At 41.6% G+C, this 24,798-nt stretch overlaps 1 protein-coding gene across 1 annotated transcript in view; it reads left to right on the top strand.

Moving 5' to 3' along the window:
* Positions 1 to 24,798, top strand: part of LOC127001434 (alpha-2B adrenergic receptor-like) — a 61,679-nt gene that overhangs the window by 22,028 nt on the left and 14,853 nt on the right. Inside the window, exon 2 of the mRNA XM_050865962.1 lies at positions 23,751 to 24,109. Within this exon, the coding sequence (XP_050721919.1) occupies positions 23,751 to 24,109 (359 nt within the window). The remainder of the gene's footprint in view (positions 1 to 23,750; positions 24,110 to 24,798) is intronic.

Genomic DNA, 24,798 nt, shown 5'->3' with positions numbered 1-24,798 from the left:
GTAGACGACCATAAAATCGAGATCATGAAGGAAGAAAACTACTTACAAAGCGATTAATGTGATATATTTACCCTCAAATGGACGATACAAGGAAAAAGGTGATTAAAATATATAACAAACGGTCGTAGGATGGAAAAAGGACGACCTCTCCATTACTTAATCAACGTAACGGAAGTTCATAGAGTAGAGGTGAAAGTCGTACACGGAAAAGAAGATCTATTTTTAAACCAGTCACCTTTATTTGTCACGTCCATTGCCTGAGAAAGAAGAGGGAGAAAAAGGTGACTGACAACGCAAGACAAATGACACGAGCGGACGGAATAACACCCCCCGGCCAGCGCGAGCGAGCGAGGGCAATGAAGTGAGACGGAGTGGACTGGCTGTGACCTTAGCCAAAGAATGATGCGCGTCCATCAGCGAGAGAAGGGGATGAAAGCTGATACGGCGGGCCATGAGGGGAAGAATCGCCTCATCCCTTTGATATGGACTAGGAAATGGTCAGGTGCTGTGTTTGAGGAGGGAGGGGGGGGTGCTTGTGGGTGTGGGGGGAAAGGGCTTGCGTTTGTTGGGGAGGGGGGGGGGGTGTTCGTGTGTGTGTGTGTGGGGGGGGGAGGGTACGTACAGACAGACAGACCGATAGACAGAGACAGAAACAGAGAGAGAAACAGAGACAGAGAGAGAAAGAAAGAAAAAAAAGAAAGAAAGAAAGGGAGAAAGAAAAAGAAAAAAAGAAAGAAAGAAAGGGAGGGAGGGAGAAAGAAAACATGAAAGAAAAAAGAGAAGAAAGAAAGAATGAATGAATGGACGAATGATTGAGAGAGAACAGGAAATGCGTAAAACAAACACTTTGAGACTCCTGTTATGTTAAAGAAACTGGCGAATACACGCGGCTTTTAGGCCATCAAAGAGCACCTCGTAAGCCTACTTCCAGACGATTACCTCCTTTTAAAGACCCACCTGTGCACCCTCCTGCTAATCAAAGGCGCCGCGCTCACCTGTCCGTGCAAGGTACTGGAGGAAATTATGTAAAAAGAATGACTCGTGTTTACTATTTACATCCTTTCTATATTAAAGTTCGATGTCTTTTTTTTATAGGTGAAGTTAGATCAAAGGGGGTTTTATTATGTATCCCATTTTTTTTTCTTTCATCGCAAATAAGAAGGGAGAGGAATTTTACTTATTTTACTTATTTTATATACATTTTATTTTCATATATTTCGTTACCGTTATGATACAAGGATGCTATTTTCCTATTTTTTTTTTTATAAGTCTTTCTGTCTTGATCCCTGAACTTATTGCATCAGTATTTTTAAGGTCGTTCAGTTTCGTGTATCTTACTTTTTTTAGGTTTTCTTTACTTTATTTATAGGCATTCTACGATGTCTCAGTTTTATATCCGTGTTGACTTTACATGCTTTAACGAGCTTCTGTCAACATCCTCAAAAAAAATGGTTATCTCCTCTTCATCTTTTTCGAGCAGCGTTCAGAGATCAGATATTGATCCCCATGTAAACATCAGCCACCGAGATGAAAGAGAGAGAAGCGTTTACTCTCGACTCTTGTTACTTCATCAACATTCGAAGTCTTCATAGCAATTTAATATCTGTTTTCCAGGTGATCATCCGACGCCAGCGAATCAAATAAAACGAAAAATTACCCACTTTTTTTATCAACTCTTAGGCTTCGCAGCTCCATGGTATTTTTGTATACTTTTTTTACCTATCTTTCGGCCACTCTTCTAACTCTTTTTAGGAGCAGTGATTAGCGGGCTTTTTTTTCATATTTGTTTCCTTTTTTTATGCCCTTGAACTGACTCCTTTGCTGTAAAAAAAATGTTATTATTAAAAGACTTCCCACACCAAGGGGGAAAAAAACAAAGCGTTTTCTACATGTACTTCGCTTTTAATCAACGCTGAAAGATGTAGTAGTTCCAGTGAGTCGCGTGATCCATTTTTTGATTGAACGCTCGCCATCGATACAAAAGAACGAAACACTTATATTCCTCTCTTATTCTCATTTTTTAGTAATCTTTTCGAGTTTTTACGCTTTTATGTGGCTTTCGTATCCTCTTTTCAGGCGAGGCTCCGTTGCTAATACCTCGCCTGGCGCATTTTTAATCACTAACTCACGGAATATTCGGCTTCGGATCGCGTGGATTTCCATTATGTGCTGACGAGAGTTGTTGCGAGTCAGTATTCATGCATTCTTGCCTCCTTATGAAAGCCTGTGATGCATTCGTGCGTGGTTGTATATGCTTACTAGGTTAACTCTCTCTCTCTCTCTCTCTCTCTCTCTCTCTCTCTCTCTCTCTCAAAGTTGCCAGATTGCCTTACTCAGCCTCTTATATTTACCGACTTCCGACCCAAAAACTGTCTCGTGGACCCCAATAAGGAGATTCACTTATAATTATCGTTAAAATAATTAATTCCTGATGTTTCTTGGCAATAGTTAGGCGTCAGAAACCGATAAATACTGTGCTCTGAGTACGACAATCTGGCAACGGTGCGAGTCTCTCTCTCTCTCTCTCTCTCTCTCTCTCTCTCTCTCTCTCTCTCTCTCTCTCTCTCTCTCTCTCTCTCTCTATCTATCTATCTATTCCTCGTCCTTGAAGCAACAACACAAACATTTGAATACGACTCCAGTAACAGAATTATGTGTTTTTTCCCTCCCCGTCCTGTGTTTGACAAGCTCGCTCAAAGTGGTCCCATAATGAGGTGCTCGCTGGCCTCAAATGCACCATTAACTTTGTCTATTAATTTTTGGAGAGTTAATTACGCTCCCTCCCCGTCATTACCCGTGTTTGAAATGTCAGCTCCATATTATTGTCACTTAAAACACCCCGACGCGCTGACTTTTACATATGATGATTAGCTCGTACATATAATGAAGTGCGTTTGTTTGTTTGTTTGTTTATGTGTGTGTATTTCCATTCATCTTTTACCTCATTTCAATTTTCTGATTTTTTTTCCATTCTTCAAGTCGTTTTGTTGGCATCCAAAGTCTAACATTTATTTATATCTCCCTTTCATCATCATTTTCATTTATTTTTCATTTATATTCTCTACATTTTCCTCTTTTTCTTATTTTCATCGAGATATACTCAAATATTCATATGTATTCATCTCTCTCAAATATTCTTCCTCTCTCTTCCACTTTTCTCAATCTTCCACGAGCAAGGACATGAAGGGAAATATATAATTGATAAGAAATTCATGGAAGAGGTGTGTGTGTGTGTGTGTGTGTGTGTGTGTGTGTGTGTGTGTGTGTGTGTGTGTGTGTGTGTGTGTGTGTGTGTGTGTGTGTGTGTGTGTGTGTGTGTGTGTGTGTGTGTGTGTGTGTGCTTTTAATATTGAACAAAATATTATCTTAGGAAACGAAATGTGTCACTTTATTACTCAATATTTCAACAGCATTTTTACCCCGTTTCATAAGGTAGCAGTGAAGGGAGGGAAGGTGTGAAAGGAAAAGGCTTACTCGAGAGACTGTGGAAAACCAATCTTCTTTGCCTGCATAATCTTCTTTCGTTTCTCTCCCTTAAAATATTCGTAGTATCTTATTTGCACTCAAGCACTATTTTGTATTCTTGTAGACTATAGTAGTAGTAGTAGTAGTAGTAGTAGTAGTAGTAGTAGCATAATTACCATTTTATATCAGTTTATCATCGTTTTATTTTTTTACATATATTTAGAATAGATTCACAACTACAGCAAGATTACCTCATACTGATTTCTCTCTTTTGTTTCTCTTTTCTTCTCCGTTCTTCTTCCTTATAGAATAGATTTAAAACTACAGCAAAATTCCTTCTTTCTTTTTTTCTCGATTCTGTTAACCTTCTCTTTTTCGTTTATCCTCCCTATAGCAAGATCTCCTAGTTATCTTTCTCTTTTCTCTTTTCTTCTTTGTTTTTCTTCCCTGTAGAATAGCTTTAAAACTACAACAAAATTCCCTCTTTCTTTTTTTCTCGCGTCTGTTCATCTTCTCTTCCTCGTTTCTCTTCCCTATAGCAAGATTTCCTCGTTATCTGTCTCTTTTGTTTCTCTTTTCTTCGTCGTTCTTTTTCCCTGTAGAATAGCGTTAAAACTACAGCAATATTCCTTCTTTTTTTTCTCGCGTCTGTTTATCTTTTCTGCTTCGCTTAAAACTACAGCATAATTCCTTCGTTCTTTTGTCTAGCGTCTCTTTATCTTTTCTTCTTCGCCCCTCCGCCATAACGAGGACTGACAAGCTGCCGGAAGAGGAAACTTTTATCCAACTTTAATCCTAACGTTGGACTCCAAAGTTCACCTCATGATAGTAACAACACCTGACAGGCCTGAAGGAACACACACGCACACACACACACACACACACACACACACACACACACACACACACACACACACACACACACACACACACACACACACACACACACACACGACACGTTCATATATCACAATCGTATAGTGCGTGTCCGTGTAGTTTAAATGGACCCTGTGAACTGGGCTTTGTGATCCTTGAATAGCGAACACATAGGAAAATAATGCTAAAGAATGTTCTCTCCCTTTTCTTCTTCTATCTATTCTTATCTTTTTTTATACTTTTTGTTTGTCTGTTTGTTTTGACGACCGTGACTTTTCTTTCAACTAAACTGGTAATCTCTTTTTTGGCTTCCTCTTATATAGATCAGTAGGTGGAAGAGGAGGAAACGGAGAGGGAGAAGGGGAATGATGTTTGAGGAAAGAAAGAAAGAAAGAGGAGGGGGAGGAAGAATGGGTGTAATGGGAAAGGGGGGTGAATCTATCTTTTTCTGTCACTAAAAACTAATAATGATAATAATAATAATAGTAATAATAATGATGCTAAAGGGTCAACAAAGGGTCATGTCTACAGGATAAATATTGTCACTCAAATTTATTTATTTTATTTATTGTTTTTACCACATGTTTTTTTTATTTAAGTATTCCGTAACACTAATGATGTGCAAAATTGTAAATATGTAAAATGTGATAAAGGAAACTGTTACCTGCCCTCCGAAAGACTATGCTGATTATATGTACAGTTCATTTTCTTACTTTTTCCTAGGCCTTAAATAAAAAGTGTCCCTTGCACCTTTGAATTAAGCAGAGGAGAGCCGCTTTTAACGCCCAAGAATGACAGCAAAAAAAAGTTAACGGTAAGTAGCAGAACACAGGGAAGGGGTGGAAAAGTTACGTTAATTAGGCCTAGTGTCGAGGCCTAGTGTTAAAGGACAATAGTTACCCCTCTAAAAACAGGCGAAGAAAATGAAAAAAAAAAAGAAGAAATGCAGAGTCCTTAACAGTCCCTCATACATCTTTTTTTCACGGCCTTGTTTTCTTTTCTTTTTTTGTCCTTTTTTTTCCCTCGCTCCATTTTATTTATTCTCGTGTTATTATTTTTTTCTTTTTTTACCAACTCATTTTTTTACTCCATTTCATTCCTTCTCCTTACTCTTCTCCTTTCATTTCTTCCATATATCTTCATTTAATTCCTCCTCCTCCTACACTTTTTCTTTTTTCCTCCTTTATTTTTGTGAGTTCTTTTTGTCATTATCTCCCATTTACTTCTCTCCATTGTTTAATAACCCGTTTTGTATTCCTTATTTTCTCCCTTCCCCCTCTTTATCTCCCTTCTTCCACTCTTTTTTTTTTGTTTCACTCCTTAATCCCTTTCTTTCTTCGTTTGCTTGGTCCTCTCTCCTTTTTTTCAACTTCTTTACTATCTCCGACTTTTTACTCTACTCCATTATTTCACATCTCTTTCCTCCCTTCTCTACCCTCTTATTTTTTCCTTCTCCCTTTCTCCCTTCTTTCCACACTCTTTCATCCACTCTCCTCCCCTTACGTTCCCCCTTTTTTCTTCTGTTTCAACCCTACTTCAACACCTTCACATCTACTCAAAAAGCACCTTCCAAGTTTTTTCCTCAATCCTCTTCTTATCTGCACTTCTTTCCATCCTTTTCTCCTCCTCCTGCACTTCCACCTACCCCATCGTCCCCTTCTGCACGCACTCCGTCATTTCATTCCTTCTCCTCTTAGCTCTCGTTTCTTCTCTTCCCTCCTTTAATCATACCGATAAGTCCTTTCTTCCTACTCCTTCCTCACGCTTTCATTCCACTTCCTCCTCCTCCTCTTCCTCCTTTCACTCCTCATCTAGCTCTGGGAACCCTTAAACCCTCACAGACGCTGCCGGCTCATTATCATATGCGTTTCCCTCATTTCAAATTCGTCTTCTTTTGAGTCGAACACAAAGACGAGGGAGGACTTGGTTAATGCGGCCACTGAGAGAATCGTCGTGTTCAAGAAGCTTTTGGGGTGAATGTCTTGTCTCGTATGTCTGATCGTAACCTCCCCTTTCACCCTATGGTAGTTAAGAAGATGTTGTAAAGTAGTAAAGAAGATGAAAAGAGGAGAAAGAACGAAGCAAGCGAAGAAAAAAAAGACATGAAATAGAGAAGTAATAAAGTGGAAGAAGGGTGATAAAGACGGTGAGGGAGGAAAAAAAGGAAGAAGAACAGGGAAATGTGTAGTAATGTAGTAAAGGAGTAAAGAAGATGAAAAAGGGAGAAAAAACGAAGCAAGCGAAGACAGGAAGGCATGAAGGAGAAATGTAAAAAAAAGTCTAAGGAGAGAGATAAAGAGGATGAGGGAGGAGAATAAGGAATACATAAGAACGGTGATATATAGAAACGAGTGTAGTGAGTGATAAATGCAACGATAAACACGGTATAAAGCAAGCCTCTATATAGCGAAATTCGTCTATACGCAACCATAGAAGCGTACCGAGCACAATTTTTCTGCATGTTGTTATATCGTTATTTAGTGCAGCAATAACTTTTTAGACAATGAGCCAACACAATTTTGATTTGATAGAACAATGGCAATTACTGTATGTTTTGTTTGACTGGAAACATTAAATAGAGAAGCCAAAAATCACGGTCAACTACTAAATGCTTTCAAGTTTCCCCTCAATATCACTCACAGCATAGTGTTTTATTTTGTTATGCCTCCTCTAGTTTAAATAAAGGGAAATTGAATGCTGAAAAATGAATGGAACACACATCCCCCGGTTACGAATATTCATGCAGAAGGATACCACCTGTTGAGTAAATTAGAGGTAACAAAAGAGGTAGAGACCGAGACACCTGTTCATTTAAATACCTTGACCAAGTGAAACGAATATGGTTAAAATGGAAATGAGAGAGAGAGAGAGAGAGAGATTGGGGTAAACACAGTTGATGGCATACAATTATTTTTATCTTGGAAAAACTAATAAACAAACAAACACACACACACACACACACACACACACACACACACACACACACACACACACACACACACACACACACACACACACACACACACACACACACACACACACACACACATTGCATCAGTCACAAACACCCAATACAAAGAAATAACCGACATAAAAGCACTGGGAATCGTAAATACAAGAGAAAACATAATATATACATTCTCTCTCTCTCTCTCTCTCTCTCTCTCTCTCTCTCTCTCTCTCTCTCTCTCTCTCTCTCTCTCTCTCTCTCTCTCTCTCTCTCTCTCTCTCTCTCTCTCTCTCTCTCTCTCTCTCTCTCTCTCTCTCTCTCTCTCTCTCTCAAAACAGAGATAATTAACAACGAAATTAGTTTGCGGTTGAAATGAGCAGACTCGGGGTCAGTGTGTGTGTGTGTGTGTTTGTGTGTGTGTATCGGGGGAGGGAGGTTATGTGTGTGGGTCCAATAAGCAAGGACAACATTCATTTTCTAGATTCTATTTTACGAAGCCTTACAAAACTCAATGGTCAAATTATTCTTTATTCGTTGCTCAAATAACAAATTATACATTTCCTACACTTAGAAATATTAGAGTCTGCGAGCATAATACAATGATATAATACAACAATACAATGGTAATAACAATAATAAAGATGATACAGAAATTATAATAATGAGAATAAGAATACGAATATGAAAAAAAAAAGATAATTAATGAAGATGATATAAAATGATATTAAGAAGAATACTAATACGAATATGGAAAAAAATGAGATAATTAATGAAGATAATATTGAAATTCCTGGGATGCATTCAAAGAAAACGCCTAACCAGTATTCATTTCAGGGGAGACTCGCAAAGGGCAAACAAAAACAAAATTCCAACACACCACTCCAGAACTTACATCACGACGCCTCACGTAACACTCAACAATAACAAAACAACACATAACCTAACATAACCCCCCCCCCCCGAGATCCCTTAGGAGAATCCGACCCTATCCTCAACACTAAGAGCAAGACAAAGAAAAGGTCACAAGAGCAAGGATAATAGACGAAGATACACGGCAAAGATAAATGAAGGGGCGTGTCGCAGTGCATTGGATCTGGACGGCAAAATATGGACGTGATTATACGGACGTGAAAATACGGACGTAAGAATGACACGACACTCAGCCACGGACAGAGAAAGATGGACCTTAGAGGGAGGAGAAATGGTGCGTCTGGGAAATAAAGGGAAGACGAAGAATAGAAGAGAGCAGCGAGAGGGAGGGAGAGAGAGTGGGAGGGGGAGAGAAGTGAGATAGTCAGGCGAAAGGGCGGCGGGAGATGTAGGGGAGGAAAGGAGGAGGAATTTGGACAGCAGGAGGCAACATAAATAAGGCTGGATTGTGAGGAGGAGGAGGAGGAGGAGGAGTGAGGAGAGGAGGGAAAGAAGAAAGAGAAAGAACAGATGAAAAACAAGACCAATGCAAAAAAAAGGGGAATAAGAATTAATAGAAAAAAATAAATACTGGAAGATCAACGAGGAAGAGAAATACCAAAGACAAAATTAACTTATATTTTTTGTACTACTACTACTACTATTACTACTACTACTACTACCCTTACTAATACTAACACCACCACCACTACATCACCACCACATCAAACACAATCGCAACAACAACAGCAACCAAGGAAGAGGAAGGGAGATAAGTAAGAGAAGGAAGAGGAGGAGGAAGAGGAAGAAGGGGTAGCAGAAGACGAGGAAGGAAAGGAGGCAGCAGAGAAGAATATAGAGTAACAGGATGCCGCTTTCAACTAAGGAAGAGGAAGGGAGATGAGAAAGATGATGAGGGTGAGGAGGAGGAGGAGTGGGGGCAGAGAAGACGAGGAAGGAAAGGAGGCAGCAGAGAAGAATATAGAGTGACAGGATGCCGTTTTAATACCAGGAAAAGGAACGGCGGCTTTGAGGAAACGAAATGGAGAGGATATTATAGGCATTAAGACCGTCACGTAAACTCTTCTTAAAGCTCTCCCCATCCAGTTGTTGTCATAGGCATGGGTAAGATAGATAGGTAGATAGCTGTAGATAAATAGATAGGAAGACAGATTGGATTACCCCATTTATTGTGAATTATGTACGAAGAAATAGCGCACAACCAGAAGTATCTCGCCCCCTAGTAGGTTGTGTGGGAAAGATTGGCTTTACCTGTGTTTCCTATTTGTGAGGCATATAGTGGTAGGCAATATACAGCTGTGAGGTTGATAGGAGGTAGGTTTTTATGAGGCATTCGCAAAGTGAGGGAAATATGTATGTGTGTTTGTGTGTTCGAGAGAGAGAGAGAGAGAGAGGAATGGTACAATTAATAAGGTTTGCTTCTGCCTGTCGGAAACCCCAACAATACGACTTTGAAATATTAAAGGTGGAGATGGAGGCAGACAGACAGACAGACAGACAGACAGGGAAGGACACAAAAGATAGACAGACAGCTAGGGAGGTAGACAGACGGAGGGAGGGTGACAGAGAGAGGAGAAACAAAGGAAAAGGAAAAATAAGAATGAAAGAAGAGAGAAAAAGACAAGGACGAGTTAGAAAGTTTCGATGTTATCTGCAATCAATACATGGAACGGTCAAGATTTATTGGAAAGCCTTAGGAATAGACTGAGAGAGAGAGAGAGAGAGAGAGATCGTTCACTCGGAAAGATTTTGATCCAGAGGAAAACGTCATAAGATTCTATCAGGAACCCTTTTGTTTATTTGTTTGTTTGTTTATTTGTTTATTTGTTTATTTATCCATTTATTTACACATTTACTCATTTAACATCGGCATTTAATGTGTATTTATTTAACGAGCTGAACTTGACGAGAACTTCATCACGAGACCATTGATACAAACAAAAAACAATGACAACAACGAAATATCACCACCACCACCACCATCATCACCTCCACCACCACCACCACCATCACCACCACTTCCACCATCCACAAGAATAACATAAACAAAAGCTTCTACTACCACCATTACCACCACAAACAACAACAACAACAACAACAACAACAACAATAACAACAACAACAACATGCCCAACTCCCCCATCGTGAAGCTTCGTTCGTGTAGCTTCGAAGCCTCACTGATACGACCCAAAATAGTGTCGTCTGTTATCTCGTCCTCTTTTCTTCTCTAGCTTTTTTTTTTCCTTCTCTCCCTTCTGATTACCTCTAAGTTATCATCCATCTTTATTTCCTTCTCTTTCGTCACTTTTTTTCTCTGTTTTTCCCTTTTTTTATACTCATCCTTTCTCATTCCCTTTCAGTGTTGACCCATTTTTTATTCCATTTTATTTTTTTTTTTCAATGGCCTTCTTTCCTTATTTTCCTATGTCATTCTCCCTTGTCCTCCTTTCCATTTTCCTCTGTCTCTCTTTTTCCTTCTCTCTCCCTCTTTCTTTCCTCCTCCATTCATCTTTTTCTTCCGTTATTCCTTTTTCTTTCAACTCTCTCTCTTCTCCTCTCCGTTCTCACCCTTCCCTCCCTCTCATTTTCCCCTTCTTTCTCCTTTTTTTTCTCTTTTTATCATTTTTCTGGCTCCTCTCACTATTACTTCCTCCATCTTTTTTGTTCGTCTTTATTTTGTGCTTTATCTTCTTTTTTCTCTGGTTCTTCCCCTCCGACAATTTGCCTTTTTCTCCTCCTATCTCATTTTCTTCTCTTTCTCCTATGTTTTTCTTCCTCTCTTTCTTCTCTTGTTTCGCTTTATTTTTTTCTAGTTTACATCCATCCTCTCTCTTTCTTCTCCTCTTTTTCTTTTTCCCTGATTCACTTTCCTCTTTTTTCCTCTTTTCCTCGATTTTTTTTCTCGTCTTTTCTCTCGTTCGTTTGTTCCTTCATTCAGCCCATTGTCTTTCTTCCTCTCTTCCCGCTCCTCCTCCCTCCTCGCCCCGTCTTCTTTTCGCAATTACTCTTGAAGTTATTATTTTCGCTTCTTTGACCTTTCTCCTTTATACTTTTCACTTCTCTTCCTCCTCCTCCTCCTCCTCCTCCTCCTCCTCCTTCTCCTTGTCCACCAGTTTTTATCTCTTGTTCTTTTATTATGTCATTGTGTCTTCAGTACGACAACCTGAGACTGCCTTTGATTCTCTTTTTCTCCTCCTCCTCTTTCGTCTTCTTTTGTTATATAAGTTTTCTTTTATACGATCTCCTCTTCATCTGTCTTTCCTCCTCTGACCTGTCCTCTCCATCTGTCTCGGTCCTGAACTTCATCTCCTGAAAGTCTGTCCTCTCGTGGGTCTCTCTTAACACAATTCACCCAGCCGCAAGTTTGGCTCTCGTCTTTTCCTTCTCCTCCCTTGCATCTCTTTCATGTCCATCACTCCGCTGCTTACGTACCTATCTGCTTTTCTTCTCATGACACGTGGCTATACCGTTTAGTCCCACTCTTCTTGTGATACGTTGTTCCCCCTTCTTCTTTTAATCCTTTTTTTCCCTTCTTCATTATTGTCAACCCTTCTCTCTTTTTGCTCTTCTTTTCATGCCTCGTGTCTACTCCTTGTTATCTTATGGCATGTGGCTCTACCATTTACTCTTCAACTCTTCTTATGATACGTTATTCTCATTTCTTTTAATCCTCTTTTTCCATTGCCATTCTCATCAACTATTCTCTCCCTTTTTTGCTCTTCTTTTCATCCCTCGTTTCTTCTATTTTCTTCCCTCTCTCTGTTCGTCGGTTTTCTGGCTCTTCATCTTTTCTTTTATCATGTGTCCGTATTATTTTATTCTCCTTTCTTGCACCTTTTCCTTCTTTTTCTGCTCTTCATCTTTTTTTTGCTGTACTTCTCGATTTTTTTTTCATGTGCATCTTTTGTATAAACTCGTGATGTAAACCAGCGATGAAAATGTGTGTGCCACTTCGATTAAAAACTAAACTGGTTATTTCAGAATTATTACAATTTTGTCTCCTTCTATTTAGTTATATTTGTGTGTCTTTGTGCTGTCCTTCGTCTCTATTTCTCTTCCTTCTTTTCTGTCTTTCCTACCAATACTTTTCTTTATATATTCATGATGTCCTCTGATTATTTATTCTCTTCATTATTTTCTTTGTTTCTTTGGGTGAGTTTCCTTTTGTGTTTCCAGAAGAGCGTAAGATTTCTTTTTTTACTTCTTCTTATATTCAAATGTCTTTCTTATTTCTTTCTTTCTTTCCGCTTCGTTAGTCTTCATCGCTGTTTTTCTGCTGCGATTTCGTTTCCTCCTCCTCGTCATGCCCTGGTTCTTCCTCCTTTTCTTCCTGTTATTGTATCACTTGTCTGTCTTTTTGCGTTCTTATCGTCTCTGTTCCCGCTCCCAGTTTCCTCGTTTTGCATTATTTCCTTGTCGTTTTTTATTCTTTATATTTATCCTTCTCTTCCTTCATCTTATATACCAACATATTTTTCCTCCTCCTCCCTCTCCCACTCTTTCCTATTCTTCTTTTACTTTTTCTTCTAGTCCTCCTCCTCCTCCTCCTCCTCCTCCTGAGATTTTTCTTTTTCTTCTCTTTTTCCTTTTTATCTACTTAGTTCTCTTGTCTTCTACTCCTTCTTCTCCGCCCCTTCCATTTCCTCCGCCTCCTTCTCCTCCTCCTCCTCCTCCAACACACAGGAGGAAGAATACCTCTTTTTCCCAACTCCTTACTTTAAACGAAGACTTCCTCTTGACTTCTCTCCCTTTATGATCCTGGCAAAGACGGAGGAGAGAGAGAGAGAGAGAGAGAGAGAGAGAATATGAATCATCTCTCCAAAAGATCGCTTTTCAATATCGAATACCACATCTTGCTCAGTGATAAATGTAGTAACAATGGAAATAATAATAAGAATAGTATTAAGCGTAGAAGAAACAGTAGCAGTAGTTGTAGTAGTAGTAGTAGCAGTAGCAGCAGTAGTAGTAGTAGTAGTAGTAGTTGTAGTGGTTGTCGTACTAATAAATTTGTTATAATAGTACTGTTCTTCAAGTCTCTATCTGTAATACATTTCTTTCGCCTGTATTTCACGTTTCGCTCACCTGCCGGAAACAGGTGTTCATGCATTCCCTCACCTTTACCAGCCACTGCCTCACCTGTTACAGAATTTATACCTGCCAGACGCATGCCAACTCGGACACACACACACACACACACACACACACACACACACACACACACACACACACACACACACACACAGTATCTCTCTCTCTCTCTCTCTCTCTCTCTCTCTCTCTCTCTCTCTCTATCTATCTATCTATCTATCTATCTATCTATCCTTTACTAATTGTCTTTGTCCTCACATTTCCGGCCTCTTTATACAATCTTTTCTCTCTCTGCCTTATCCCTTCTTTATTTCTTCCTACCCCCTCTCTAAGTTCTGCCTTTTCTTTTTCTTACTTCATTATCTTTTTCTTCCACTCTATACATTTCCTATTATATATTTCCATTATTTCGCTTCCCCTCTCTCCTTTCCTCACCCAACTCCTATGACCTTTACTTATTCTCACTTGTTTTTCCCATTCTCTACATCCGATCTTGTCCTCCTCCAACGACAAGGGATTGAACACGCCGTCAGGGCATCACCAGAGGGAAAACAGAGGCCGTATTCCCTGAAGCCCGCCGGGGAGCCAGACCAGGAAGTGTTATATTGTAAGCCGTCTCTCTCGCTGTGCCTGGCTGTGTAGGTGACTTTCCCCGTCCGCTTGGGTAAGTGAGGACGGAGGAAAGGCTAAGGAGGAAATTGGAAAGGAGCAGTGAGTAGCGGGCTTTTTTTCACATTTGTCTCCCTTTTTTTATGCCCTTGAACTGACTCCTCTGCTGTAAAAAAAAAATAAAAAGAAAAAAGAAAGATGTGGAAGAGTAATTACTGAAGTGTTGAATAGAAGAAAAATGTTTAGAGTGGTATGAGAAAATCAATGACCGAGTTGTTAAATGTTGGCGAGATACAGAGAGAATGTCACGAGGCATAAAGAAATAATCGGGAAATGTTAACAAGGTTCAGAGGGGTAAGAGAAAAGCAGTGACCGAACTGTGAATCGTTGCGAGGTACAGAGAGGATGTCACGATGTATAAAGGAATAACCCGGAAATGTTAACAAGGAGAGAGAGGTGTAAAATATGAAATGTAAAAAGGAATTCAGACAGAGGTAAACAAGAGTGAAATATGACCGAAATTCGAAAAAATGCCCGAAAACTTTTTAAAATCTATACAACGGTTGCCAAAAATATAAGTACGTTAACAAGGAGAGAGAAATGTGACCGAAATTCGAGAGAAGATGCCCGAAAACTATTTATAATCTATACAACGGTTCCCAAAAATATAAGTTAACGGCCGAATAAAAGGAAAAAAATCGATAAATCTATTAATGGCGACAAAAACTTTCCTTCCTGTTCCCTAATAAAGGTGCAAGAAAATATATAAAAAAAAGATAAACGGGCAACTCCCCTTTCCCTCCCCCATCTTACCAGGAAAAAAAATCGATATGTGAATAAATAAATTGGAACAGAAATAATAGAAACCACCTCCTCCTCCTCCTCCTCCTCCTCCTCTTAATCCTCCTTTTCCTCCTCCTCCTTCTCCAGTACGTAAACATGCCCAGGTTATAAATATAGACCCAGAAAGGCAAAAAAAAAAATGCCCGCGACACAAAGTAAAAAATAGACGAAATAGAAAAACAAGTAAATACCCCGCTCAGTCGCGTCGTCCGCCGTGTTTGTCTGGACCTCCTCGCCGCGACGACCTCCCCGCCGCGCCAGGAGAGCCGGGCGGTCTGCAGCCATCAATATTTACCCACGGTGTCAGTCAGAGCCAGTGTACGCCGTGGTAGGCAGGGGAGAGGACTGTGTGTGTGTGTGTGTGTGTGTGTGTGTGTGTGTGTGTGTGTGCGCTCCTAGTACGATGACCTCAGGAAAGAGAGTGTGTTCGTAAATGAGTAAGTGTGTTTATGTATGTGTCTGCGTATGTGAATGAATGAATGTGTGTGTGTGTGTGTGTGTGTGTGTGTGTACGCCTCAGTGTTCTGTTAGTGTGTTTCTCTGCCTCTGAGTAAACGTGAAAACTTGCGTGCACACACACACACACACACACACACACACACACATACACACGTACGCGTTAGGTTCGTGTCTCCCGTACGGCCAACACGTGAGACGAGGACAATTTTCACTCGCTAACTTTTTCTGCGAGGCAAGTTTGGAATGCTGGAAGGACGAATGCTGCCCTTCACATGCTAATTGGTGTCTCACGCGCTCTTTTTTTTCCAGAAACTTTTGTCATTTCACCCACGAGTTTGTTTTTACCGTGTCCCATCGAGGCGATAGGTTGGTGTTCGTTTGTGGGGTGCGTGGGGGGGGGGGGCCACGCACCCCAACCCACCCCAAACAAACCTCCCCCGCGTGTTACATCCTGGCATTACAACACTCACGAATCATGAAGAGAAAGAGAAAATATATGAATAAAATTATGAATTCCGAAAAATAATCTGCTTAAAACCCACCCCCTTCACCTCTTTACACTCATTTCCCTCTCTCTCCCTTATCTCCTCCCTCGTGTTTAGTTTATTTTTTTATTATTTACCTAGAGTCTAAGGTGACAAACAGAGAGCTAAACGACAAAGATAATGAAAGGTTCGCATAATCCAGCACCTCCAGAAAATATATATTGATCAAGTTATCAGAATTACATTATAGTTTAACGTGAGTTCGACAATTGATAAACTTCTTACCGTATACGTATTTTTTTTTCTAGATAAGAAAGCCATATTATCAACACACAACTTGAAATAATGACGAGAAAATGGTACATATGGTTCACAGAGGACGATTAGTTTTTCCTAGAAGTTACGAAGTCATGTAATGCTTTCCATCCCTATTTCTGCATGTGTATACCAGGCAAATACGGTATACATAATTACCACGCATGCAACGATAATTATTCCCGGGATCGGCTTATGACTCACAGCTTGCCTCATGCTAACAAACACACCATTTTTATGTTGTTGTTAAAAAGAAGAAAAAGAATGAAGGGGAAAAGAACTAAAGAATAAAAGAAAGAAAGAAAGGGAGGAAGAACTGCAATGATGAAGGATACAAATAATAATAAAATAAAAGAGGAAGAGAATGAAGAAAGGAGTGATAATTAAGGGGGTAACTCAAAGGTAAAAAAGAATGAACAAAATACCCGCTGGCGTTGCTCCTGTAAATCGATGATGATAAGAGTAGCCGAAAGAGGGTCAGGATCGGTTGGAAAAATGCCTTGATACTCCCCGCCTTGAAGTGTTTAAGTCATAGGTAGGAGGAAATACAGACGAAGGAAGGCGGTTTCAGAGCGTACTATTGAAAGATGTGAAAGAATGATTATGTTGGTTAACTCTTGCATAAGGGATTTGGATAGCATAGGAATGAGCTAGAATATTGAAAGGTGTGAAAGAATGATTATGTTGGTTAACTCTTGCATAGGGGATTTGGATAGCATAGGAATGAGCTAGAATATTGAAAGGTGTGAAAGAATGATTATGTTGGTTAACTCTTGCATAAGGGATTTGGATAGCATAGGAATGAGCTAGAATATTGAAAGGTGTGAAAGAATGATTATGTTGGTTAACTCTTGCATAAGGGATTTGGATTACATAGGAATGAGCTAGAGTAGAAATTCGTGTGCAGCAGGACCACAAAAGAAGGGCAGACATGCAGTTATCAAGTTTAGAAGAAAAATCATCATTACACTACATTTATTTACATCAACTTTAGAAGAGTGCCCCATGAACCCAGTCTCACGTAGCCTAGAAAACGTGTATTGCTTGCAGATCGGCCAATGATGCACACCAAAGTAGGGAAGGGGGCGGGGCTTATTTTCCAGGTTAACGTGAATAAGTAATGGCACACTAATGCACGTACTTAACATGAAGGCAGACGCTTAAGTACCTCTCTTTAAGTACCTCTGAGCCCCCGCAACCCCCCCCTTGACCTCTTTACACTCAGTTCCCTCTTTCTCCCTTATCTCCTCCTCCCTCGTGCTTAAGTGATGGGCTTCTTTACACTCCCCTTTTCCGTTCCCCTCCTCCTCTTCCTCCCTTCCGTTCCGTACCTCCGTATACCTCCATCTCTTCCCCCTCTCGCCCCCCTTGCCCCCTGTCCATTCGTTTCCCTCTCCCTCCCCTTTCTTCCCTTCCTCCAACCTTCCTTTCCATCATAAGCTTAATATAGCACAACAGTCCCCCATTTTATAAGTTGTTAAGGCAAATGATGTACACTAATAAGGTTTAATAAAGCCGGACACAAACACATGACGAAACTGATATATATGAATAACAGCGAAAATAAAACAAAAATACGTCCTTGTGGTTGCAAACTATTGATCGAATTGGCAATACATATTTCGCGGTTATTCTACAAAGATCAGTAAAGGCTAATGATAATGATAGGAAGAATAGATAAAAAAAATGATAGTAATAACAGTAATGCTAATCAGTGCCGCGTCCCTTTAATGAAAGAATCGCCTCCTACCTGCCGCGGAATGCATCCCATTACCTGGATGAAGCGCCATTAAGCCAGGTAACGACGCGTCCCCAAAGTTATGACATGCAAAGTGATTGGCGACGCTCCTGTTGGCGTTGGCACGAACCCGGCTCTTGGCCCTCGCTTCGCCCCCTTCCACCGCCCCCCGTCTCACTCACTCCTTTCCTATTCCTCTTCCTAAAACCCTGCTCTCCCCTCGCTTCCTTCGCTCCCTTCCACCTCTCCCCCGTCTCACTCCCTCCTTTCCTATTTCCCTTCCTAAAACCCTGCTCTCCCCTCGCTTCGCTCCCTTCCACCACTCCCCCCGTCTCACTCCCTCCTTTCCTATTCCCCTTCCTAAAACCTTGCTCTCCCCTCGCTTCCTTCGCTCCCTTCCACCTCTCCCCCGTCTCACTCCCTTCTTTCCTATTCCTCTTCCTAAAACCCTGCTCTCCCCTAGCTTCCTTCGCTCCCTTCCACCTCTCCCCCCGTCTCACTCACTCCTTTCCTATTGCTCTTCCTAAAACCGTGCTCTCCCCTCGCTCTCTTCGCTCCCTTCCACCTCACCCCCGTCTCACTCCCTCCTTTCCTATTCCCCTTCCTAAAACCCTTCCACTTGCTCCCTTCCTCCGCTCCCTCGTCTCACTCCCTCCTTTCCTATTACCCTTCCTAAAACCCTGCTCTCCCCTCGCTTCGCTCCCTTCCACCACTCCCCCTGTCTCACTCACTCCTCTCCTCATCCCCTTCCTATAACCCTCACCTCTGTTAAGTACTACCTCCCATACCTTCAAATTTCTCCCCTTCACTCTCCCATCTGTCTCTTATCCTCCCATTCTACCTCTTATATTTTTCCTGCCTTCCCTTCCCTCTATATTTCCTGCCTTCCCTTCCCTTTCATCTCTTTTCTCTCACTCACCCATCTCTCGCCTACTTCGCAACCCCCTATTCCCATTTCTTCCCTTCTTCATCATCCTTCATTCACCATTCCCTCACTCATTCAATATTCCAATGCCCTGTTATTTTCACTTTCCTTCCACCTCCCTCTCCTACCTCTCCCTCTTCCTACCCAATCTCTCCCCTTTCCTACCCGTTCCTCCACCGCTTTCAACATTACCTTTCATCTTTCCTCCTTTCCTATCTTTCCCTATCATCTCCCACCCAGAGTTATGCCTTTCTTTTCCTCCTCTCACTTCTCCCCTTCTTCTCCCTCTCCGTCTTCCTCTCCCATCTCTCCCCTCTCCTACCCAGTTCCTCCACCTCCTCCAACACAACCTTTCACCTTTACCCCACTCCCACCTTTCCCTTTCGTCACCCACCCAGAGTTCTGCCTTTCTTTCCCTCCTCTCACCTCTCCCTCTCACCTCCCTCTCGCATTCTTGACTCGCCCTCTCACACCTACTCACCTCAAGCACCTTCTTCCCTCTGACACCTTCCTTTTTCATCCCTCTTTTTCATTCCCTTTTTTTTCCTTTTCTTATTCTTCAGTCTTCGTCCTTCCCTCGTTTTTGCTTATTACGCTCTCCCCTGTCAACCCCCCCCCCCCCATTATCTCTCTCTCTCTCTCTCGTCCATCTCTTTCACGTTGACAAGGTTCAGAAAGTTACCTGTCATCTTTAACACGAGAGAGAGAGAGAGAGAGAGAGAGAGAGAGAGAATTAAACCACACACTCCATTTATCACGTCTCACTTAATCGGTCTCTAATCCGGCAGTTTATCTTCTCTATTGAAAGAAAAAAGTGAAAAAAAAGAGTGAATGTGCGTTACTGATCGACATAATTCGTTCGTTCTTTTCACGTTCGTCTGATGCACGGCGCCGAGTGAGCGTTATTTTATGTTAATTTTCGTATCGCGTGAAAGGAGTCAGCGGGCCGTCAACCTTTTACAGCGCCATTCGATTTTTTTTCTCTCTCTTTAACTTCAGGTCAGTGTATGTATGATGTCTCTTCCATTAAATTTCGATCATCGTGCTTCCGTTTTTTGTGATTTTCGTTCTCGTATCAGTATATATTTCTGGTTCTCTTTTGGTTACGGTGTCTCGGGCTACGATAGATATGCTTGTCTTCAAAATAAGTAAGGGTATTTTAGAATCACTTTAAAGGAAACGGTAAACTTCATTCATAGCTAATCCTTAAAGCATGTGGAAGGGTATTGATGCATAGTTTAAGCCCAAAGCTCCTCTATTCTACTGATTAATGATTTCAACGTTATCTTTACCTGCTCATCAAATTTACTTTCCTGAAACAGTGAATGAAAGTGACATCAGTAACATTTTTATATATTACTGATTTAATTTTACTCGTGTGGTGTTGTGGGAGCAGCGACGCAGACTCTAGCCCCTCAGGAATTCGTGTTGGTTTTATCTTCATATTTTTTAGAGAAATTGTACAACCCATCCATAGTGTTTTAATAATTATGAAGTTTATTGCTGACTCGCCTCGCTCGGTGTTGTCAGCGGACGAACACAAGGGCCGCCAACTTCTCTGCCCTTGCTGTATATTCGTTGCCTTCTCTTGTAGTTTGGCGTTCTTGCAGGAAACTTTTCGACACTAAGTAGCAGCATCAGCTTTTACTTTATGTAGTAGGACAGCAAACATAGTTAAGCCTTTACTTTAAAAAAAAATCTTTTGACACAACGTCGTCTCTCTCTCTCTCTCTCTCTCTCTCTCTCTCTCTCTCTCTCTCTCTCTCTCTCTCTCTCTCTCTCTCTCTCTCTCTCTCTCTCTCTCTCTCTCTCTCTCTCTCTCTCTCTCTCTCTCTCTCTCTCTCTCTCTCTCTCTCTCTCTCTCTCTCTCTCTCTCTCTCTCTCTCTCTCTCTCTCTCTCTCTCTCTCTCTCTCTCTCTCTCTCTCTCTCTCTCTCGACAGTAATTTCATAATCAGACTTGACTTATTTAATTAATTTCCGGACTATCTTTTGAGTCCATAAATTTTTAGTCAGGGTTCTTAAGGTTCATTGCTTTTCGAATGGAGGGAGGACGTGGGCATGGGTGTGTGTGTGTGTGTGTGTGTGTGTGTGTGTGTGTGTGTGTGTGTGTGTGTGTGTGTGTGTGTGTGACGCAAACTCTCGCTTTCTAAAAATAGTGACAGGTATTCGGATCAAAGCGAGACCCCGGCTTTGATACTTTGCCTCTTCGCTGCTGCCGGTGATGCTGTACGGGATCGACCGCCACTGTTATTGTACTTGGGTTACGCTACAGAGAAAGGTGGCTGTGGTGAAAGACTATCGTGCTTTTGTATTCGACCGTTCATGAAATGGGATCCGTGGATATATATAAACGTCTGTATGTGTGTGTGTGTGTGTGTGTGTGTGTGTGTGTGTGTGTGTGTGTGTGTGTGTGTATACATGATCAAAAATATCCCGTCACCGTGCAATGGTTTCTGAAGCGGACACGTTCAGACGATAGGAATCCCGATCAGTATTTTTCAGGGATGTTTGAAATAGATTGAGAGAGAGAGAGAGAGAGCAGTGACCCCTCTCTCTCTCTCTCTTTCTCCCTTCACACCTCCCAACACCTGGCGCCACAGCACGGGAGGCGGAGGCGGAACTTTGTGTGTATAGCATTAAGCGGTGTGTGTGTGTGTGTGTGTGTGTGTGTGTGTGTGTGTGTGTGTGTGTGTGTGTGTGTGTGTGTGTGTGTGTGTGTGTGTGTGTGTGTGTCTCTCTCTCTCTCTCTCTCTCTCTCTCTCTCTCTCTCTCTCTCTCTCTCTCTCTCTCTCTCTCTCTCTCTCTCTCTCTCTCTCTCTCTCTCTCTCTCTCTCTCTCTCTCTCTCTCTCTCTTGCTATCGCGCCTCGCCTTTTTTTTCTCTAATTTGTGTTCAACATTACAATTTCATCCAAGTTGCTAATACCGCCACACTTAATGTACTAAAAACAACGGTTCCAGCAATAACAACAGCACTAAAAATGTCAGCAACTTACTAATATCTTGAAAAATCACAGCAGATCCAACATTTAATACTACTACTGTTATGTATACTATTACTACTACTACTATTACGACTACTGCGATTACTACTACTACTACTACTACCATTACTACTACTACCATTACTACTACTACTACTACTACTACTATTTCTACAATAAAAATAAATACAAGGAAAACTTCACCAGCAACAACAACAACAACAACAACAACAACAACAACAACAACAACAACAACAACAACAACAAAAAGCGCATTAACAGCAAACTCTAAACATTTACAAAGGAAATAATCCAACACATCGTCAGTCAAAGGCAAACATGAAACAAATGAAAACTACACAAACTCTAAACTTTTCCGAGGTCATCAAACACCTTCACACACACACACACACACACACACACACACACACACACACACACACACACACACACACACACACACACACACACACACACACACACACACACACACCTGGTCATGTATTGTCCAGGTGTATAGAGAGAGAAATAGATCCGAACAAAACTAATCAAGTACTATCCATCTATACCGACCACACACACACACACACACACACACACACACACTCACCTGATGTCCTGTACCTTGGTATGATTTAATTTAGAGACTGACAACATTGTGTGAGTGAGTGAGTGAGTGTGTGTGTGTGTGTGTGTGTGTGTGTGTGTGTGTGTGTGTGTGTGTGTGTGTGTGTGTGTTTGCTCGTTTGTTTGTTTGTGCATGCGTGTTTGATGGACAGATACACAGACAAACAGGCCGATGGACAGGCAGACAGACAGAGTGAAAAAAATGGTAGAGAAAAAGAGAAGAAAGAGGAGTAGAAATATAAATGTTTATCATGCATGCACTGATGACTAACATTGATTCCGAACGCGAGAAAATATATGTATAATTCCGCTTACTCATAAAAATCACATCAATTCGCAAAACTGTATGTGTATTTCGTTATCTCTTCCCCGCTGAATGTCTTGCTTTGGTTTGCTGTCTTGTTTTTCTGCTCCCAAATGAAAGACTCAATCAATGGAGCCAATTATTTTTCCACCTCCTGCTTGAATATACTTTGCAATATTAGCGGGTTTTCACTTTTCCGCTCTGGTTCAATTATCGACTTTTTTTTGTTTTGTTTTGCACTGTAGGGATCAGTAACCCAAATCATCCACTTGCTCAACGTCAACCATATCACTACCACTACGACAGCAATCACCCTCACCATACCACCATCACCACCCCTAACAGCAACACAACCGCAGCAACAACAACAACAACAACCAGTCAACCACCCAGTAGCAATCAGTGACTCAGCATCAGCACTAACACTATGCCTTACAACAACAACAACAACAACAACAACAACAACAACAACAACAACAACAACAACAACAACACACTCTAATAACCCACATTACTACCAGAATCGCAACCTCTACAAACAAAACTTTCAGCACCGCCACTAACCTTACTTCCCACACCACCACCACCACCCCCACCACCACCTGTAACAACAACAACATAAACAACAAAGGCAACACGAAGCTAGAACTCATTACTTATTCAGTTAATCCCGTACATCCACTCACACATTCTCCGCCTTAACAAAACTCGACAGGACCCGAACTTTTTCAGTCAACTCGTACGTGTTTGTTTGTCTTTCCTCTGAGTATTTTTGTCCCCGGCTATTGAAAACAAACCATTCAGCGTCACAGCCCTCCCTCCCTCCCTCCTCTCTTAATTACTTCGTTCTCTTCCAACACCCAGCAGCTTCGTCTCCTCCTCCTTTCGCTCTCTTCCCAGACCCATAACAGTATAATTTTAACACCATCATAATATTAACTGACAAGCACCTTTAGGTTTTACAAGTTCATTTAAGATTAACGCGCATTTCCTGATTTTTGTCTCTTTCGTAACCTCAAATTTTTCTCTCTCTCTCTCATTCCCAGCTTCCCTTTTTCTCTGTCTTATAATGTCATAGCCATCGTTTTGTTTACATCCTTTGAAGTTTCATGATCACCTTTTATCACACTTTCTTTCATCTCCCTTCGCCTAGTATCCAAACCTTCCTGTCTGTCTCTCTTTCTCGTCTCTTTTACCCAGAATCAGACAACACTCTCCTCCGCCTTCTCGGTCTTCAAGCACTCACCTGTCTTTCTTTCTCTCTCTTCCTCAGGTGCACAACGCCACGGGAGTCTTCATCATCAACCTCACACTCTCCGATCTCATGTTCTGCGTCTTCAACCTCCCCCTGGCGGCGTCCCTCTTCGGGCAGTGCTCCTGGGTCCACACGGGTTTTGTCTGCCTGCTCTTCCCCATCCTCCGCTACGGGCTGGTCGCCGTCTCCGTGTTCACCGTGCTGGCCATCACTATTAATAGATACGTGATGATTGCACACCCTCAGCTCTATCATAAGTAAGTAGCGGAGTGGCTGGGTTGATTGTAGTGGAATTGGTTGTTATTGGTGTTAGTGTTGTTGGTGTTGAAGCTTGCAGTAAAAGAGTAGTTGTAGTAGTAGTGGTAGTAGTTGTAGTAGTGGTAGTAGTAGTAGTTGTAGTAGTAGTAGTAGTAGTGTGTGTGTGACCTCTCTTCCTTCCTTCCTTCCTTCCTTCCTCCCTCCCTTCCTCCCTTCCTTCTATTCTTCCTTCCTTCCTTCCTTCCTTCCTTCTATCCTTCCTTCCTTCCTTCCTTCCTTCCTTCCTTCCTTCCTTCTTTCTATCCTCACTCCCTTCCTCTCTTCCTCCCTCCCTGCCATCCCTTCTATCCTTCCTCCCTCCCTTCCTCCCTCCCTGCCATCCTTCCTTCCTTCCTTCCTCCTCCTCCTCCCTGCCATCCTTCCTCCCTCCCTCCCTCTCTTCCTTCCGTCCTCCCTTCCTTCCTTTCTTCCTTCCTTCCTTCCTTTTTCATTACCCTCCGCTTAGTAAGGGTATGGGTCTTGGGGCAGTACATGTCCCTTATGAGTGATGGTAAGGAGTTCATTGCGTGCTCGGGCCAACTTACCCCACTACATTCCATATCTCTCTCTCTCTCTCTCTCTCTCTCTCTCTCTCTCTCTCCCCCCCCCCTTCCCCCTCTCCGTCGCTTTTTTTTCCTTCTCCCAATAT

This window comes from Eriocheir sinensis, chromosome 21 (assembly GCF_024679095.1).
Source record: "Eriocheir sinensis breed Jianghai 21 chromosome 21, ASM2467909v1, whole genome shotgun sequence".
Classification (NCBI taxonomy): Eukaryota; Metazoa; Arthropoda; class Malacostraca; order Decapoda; family Varunidae; genus Eriocheir; species Eriocheir sinensis.
This window is presented reverse-complemented; position numbering and strand designations above follow the sequence as displayed.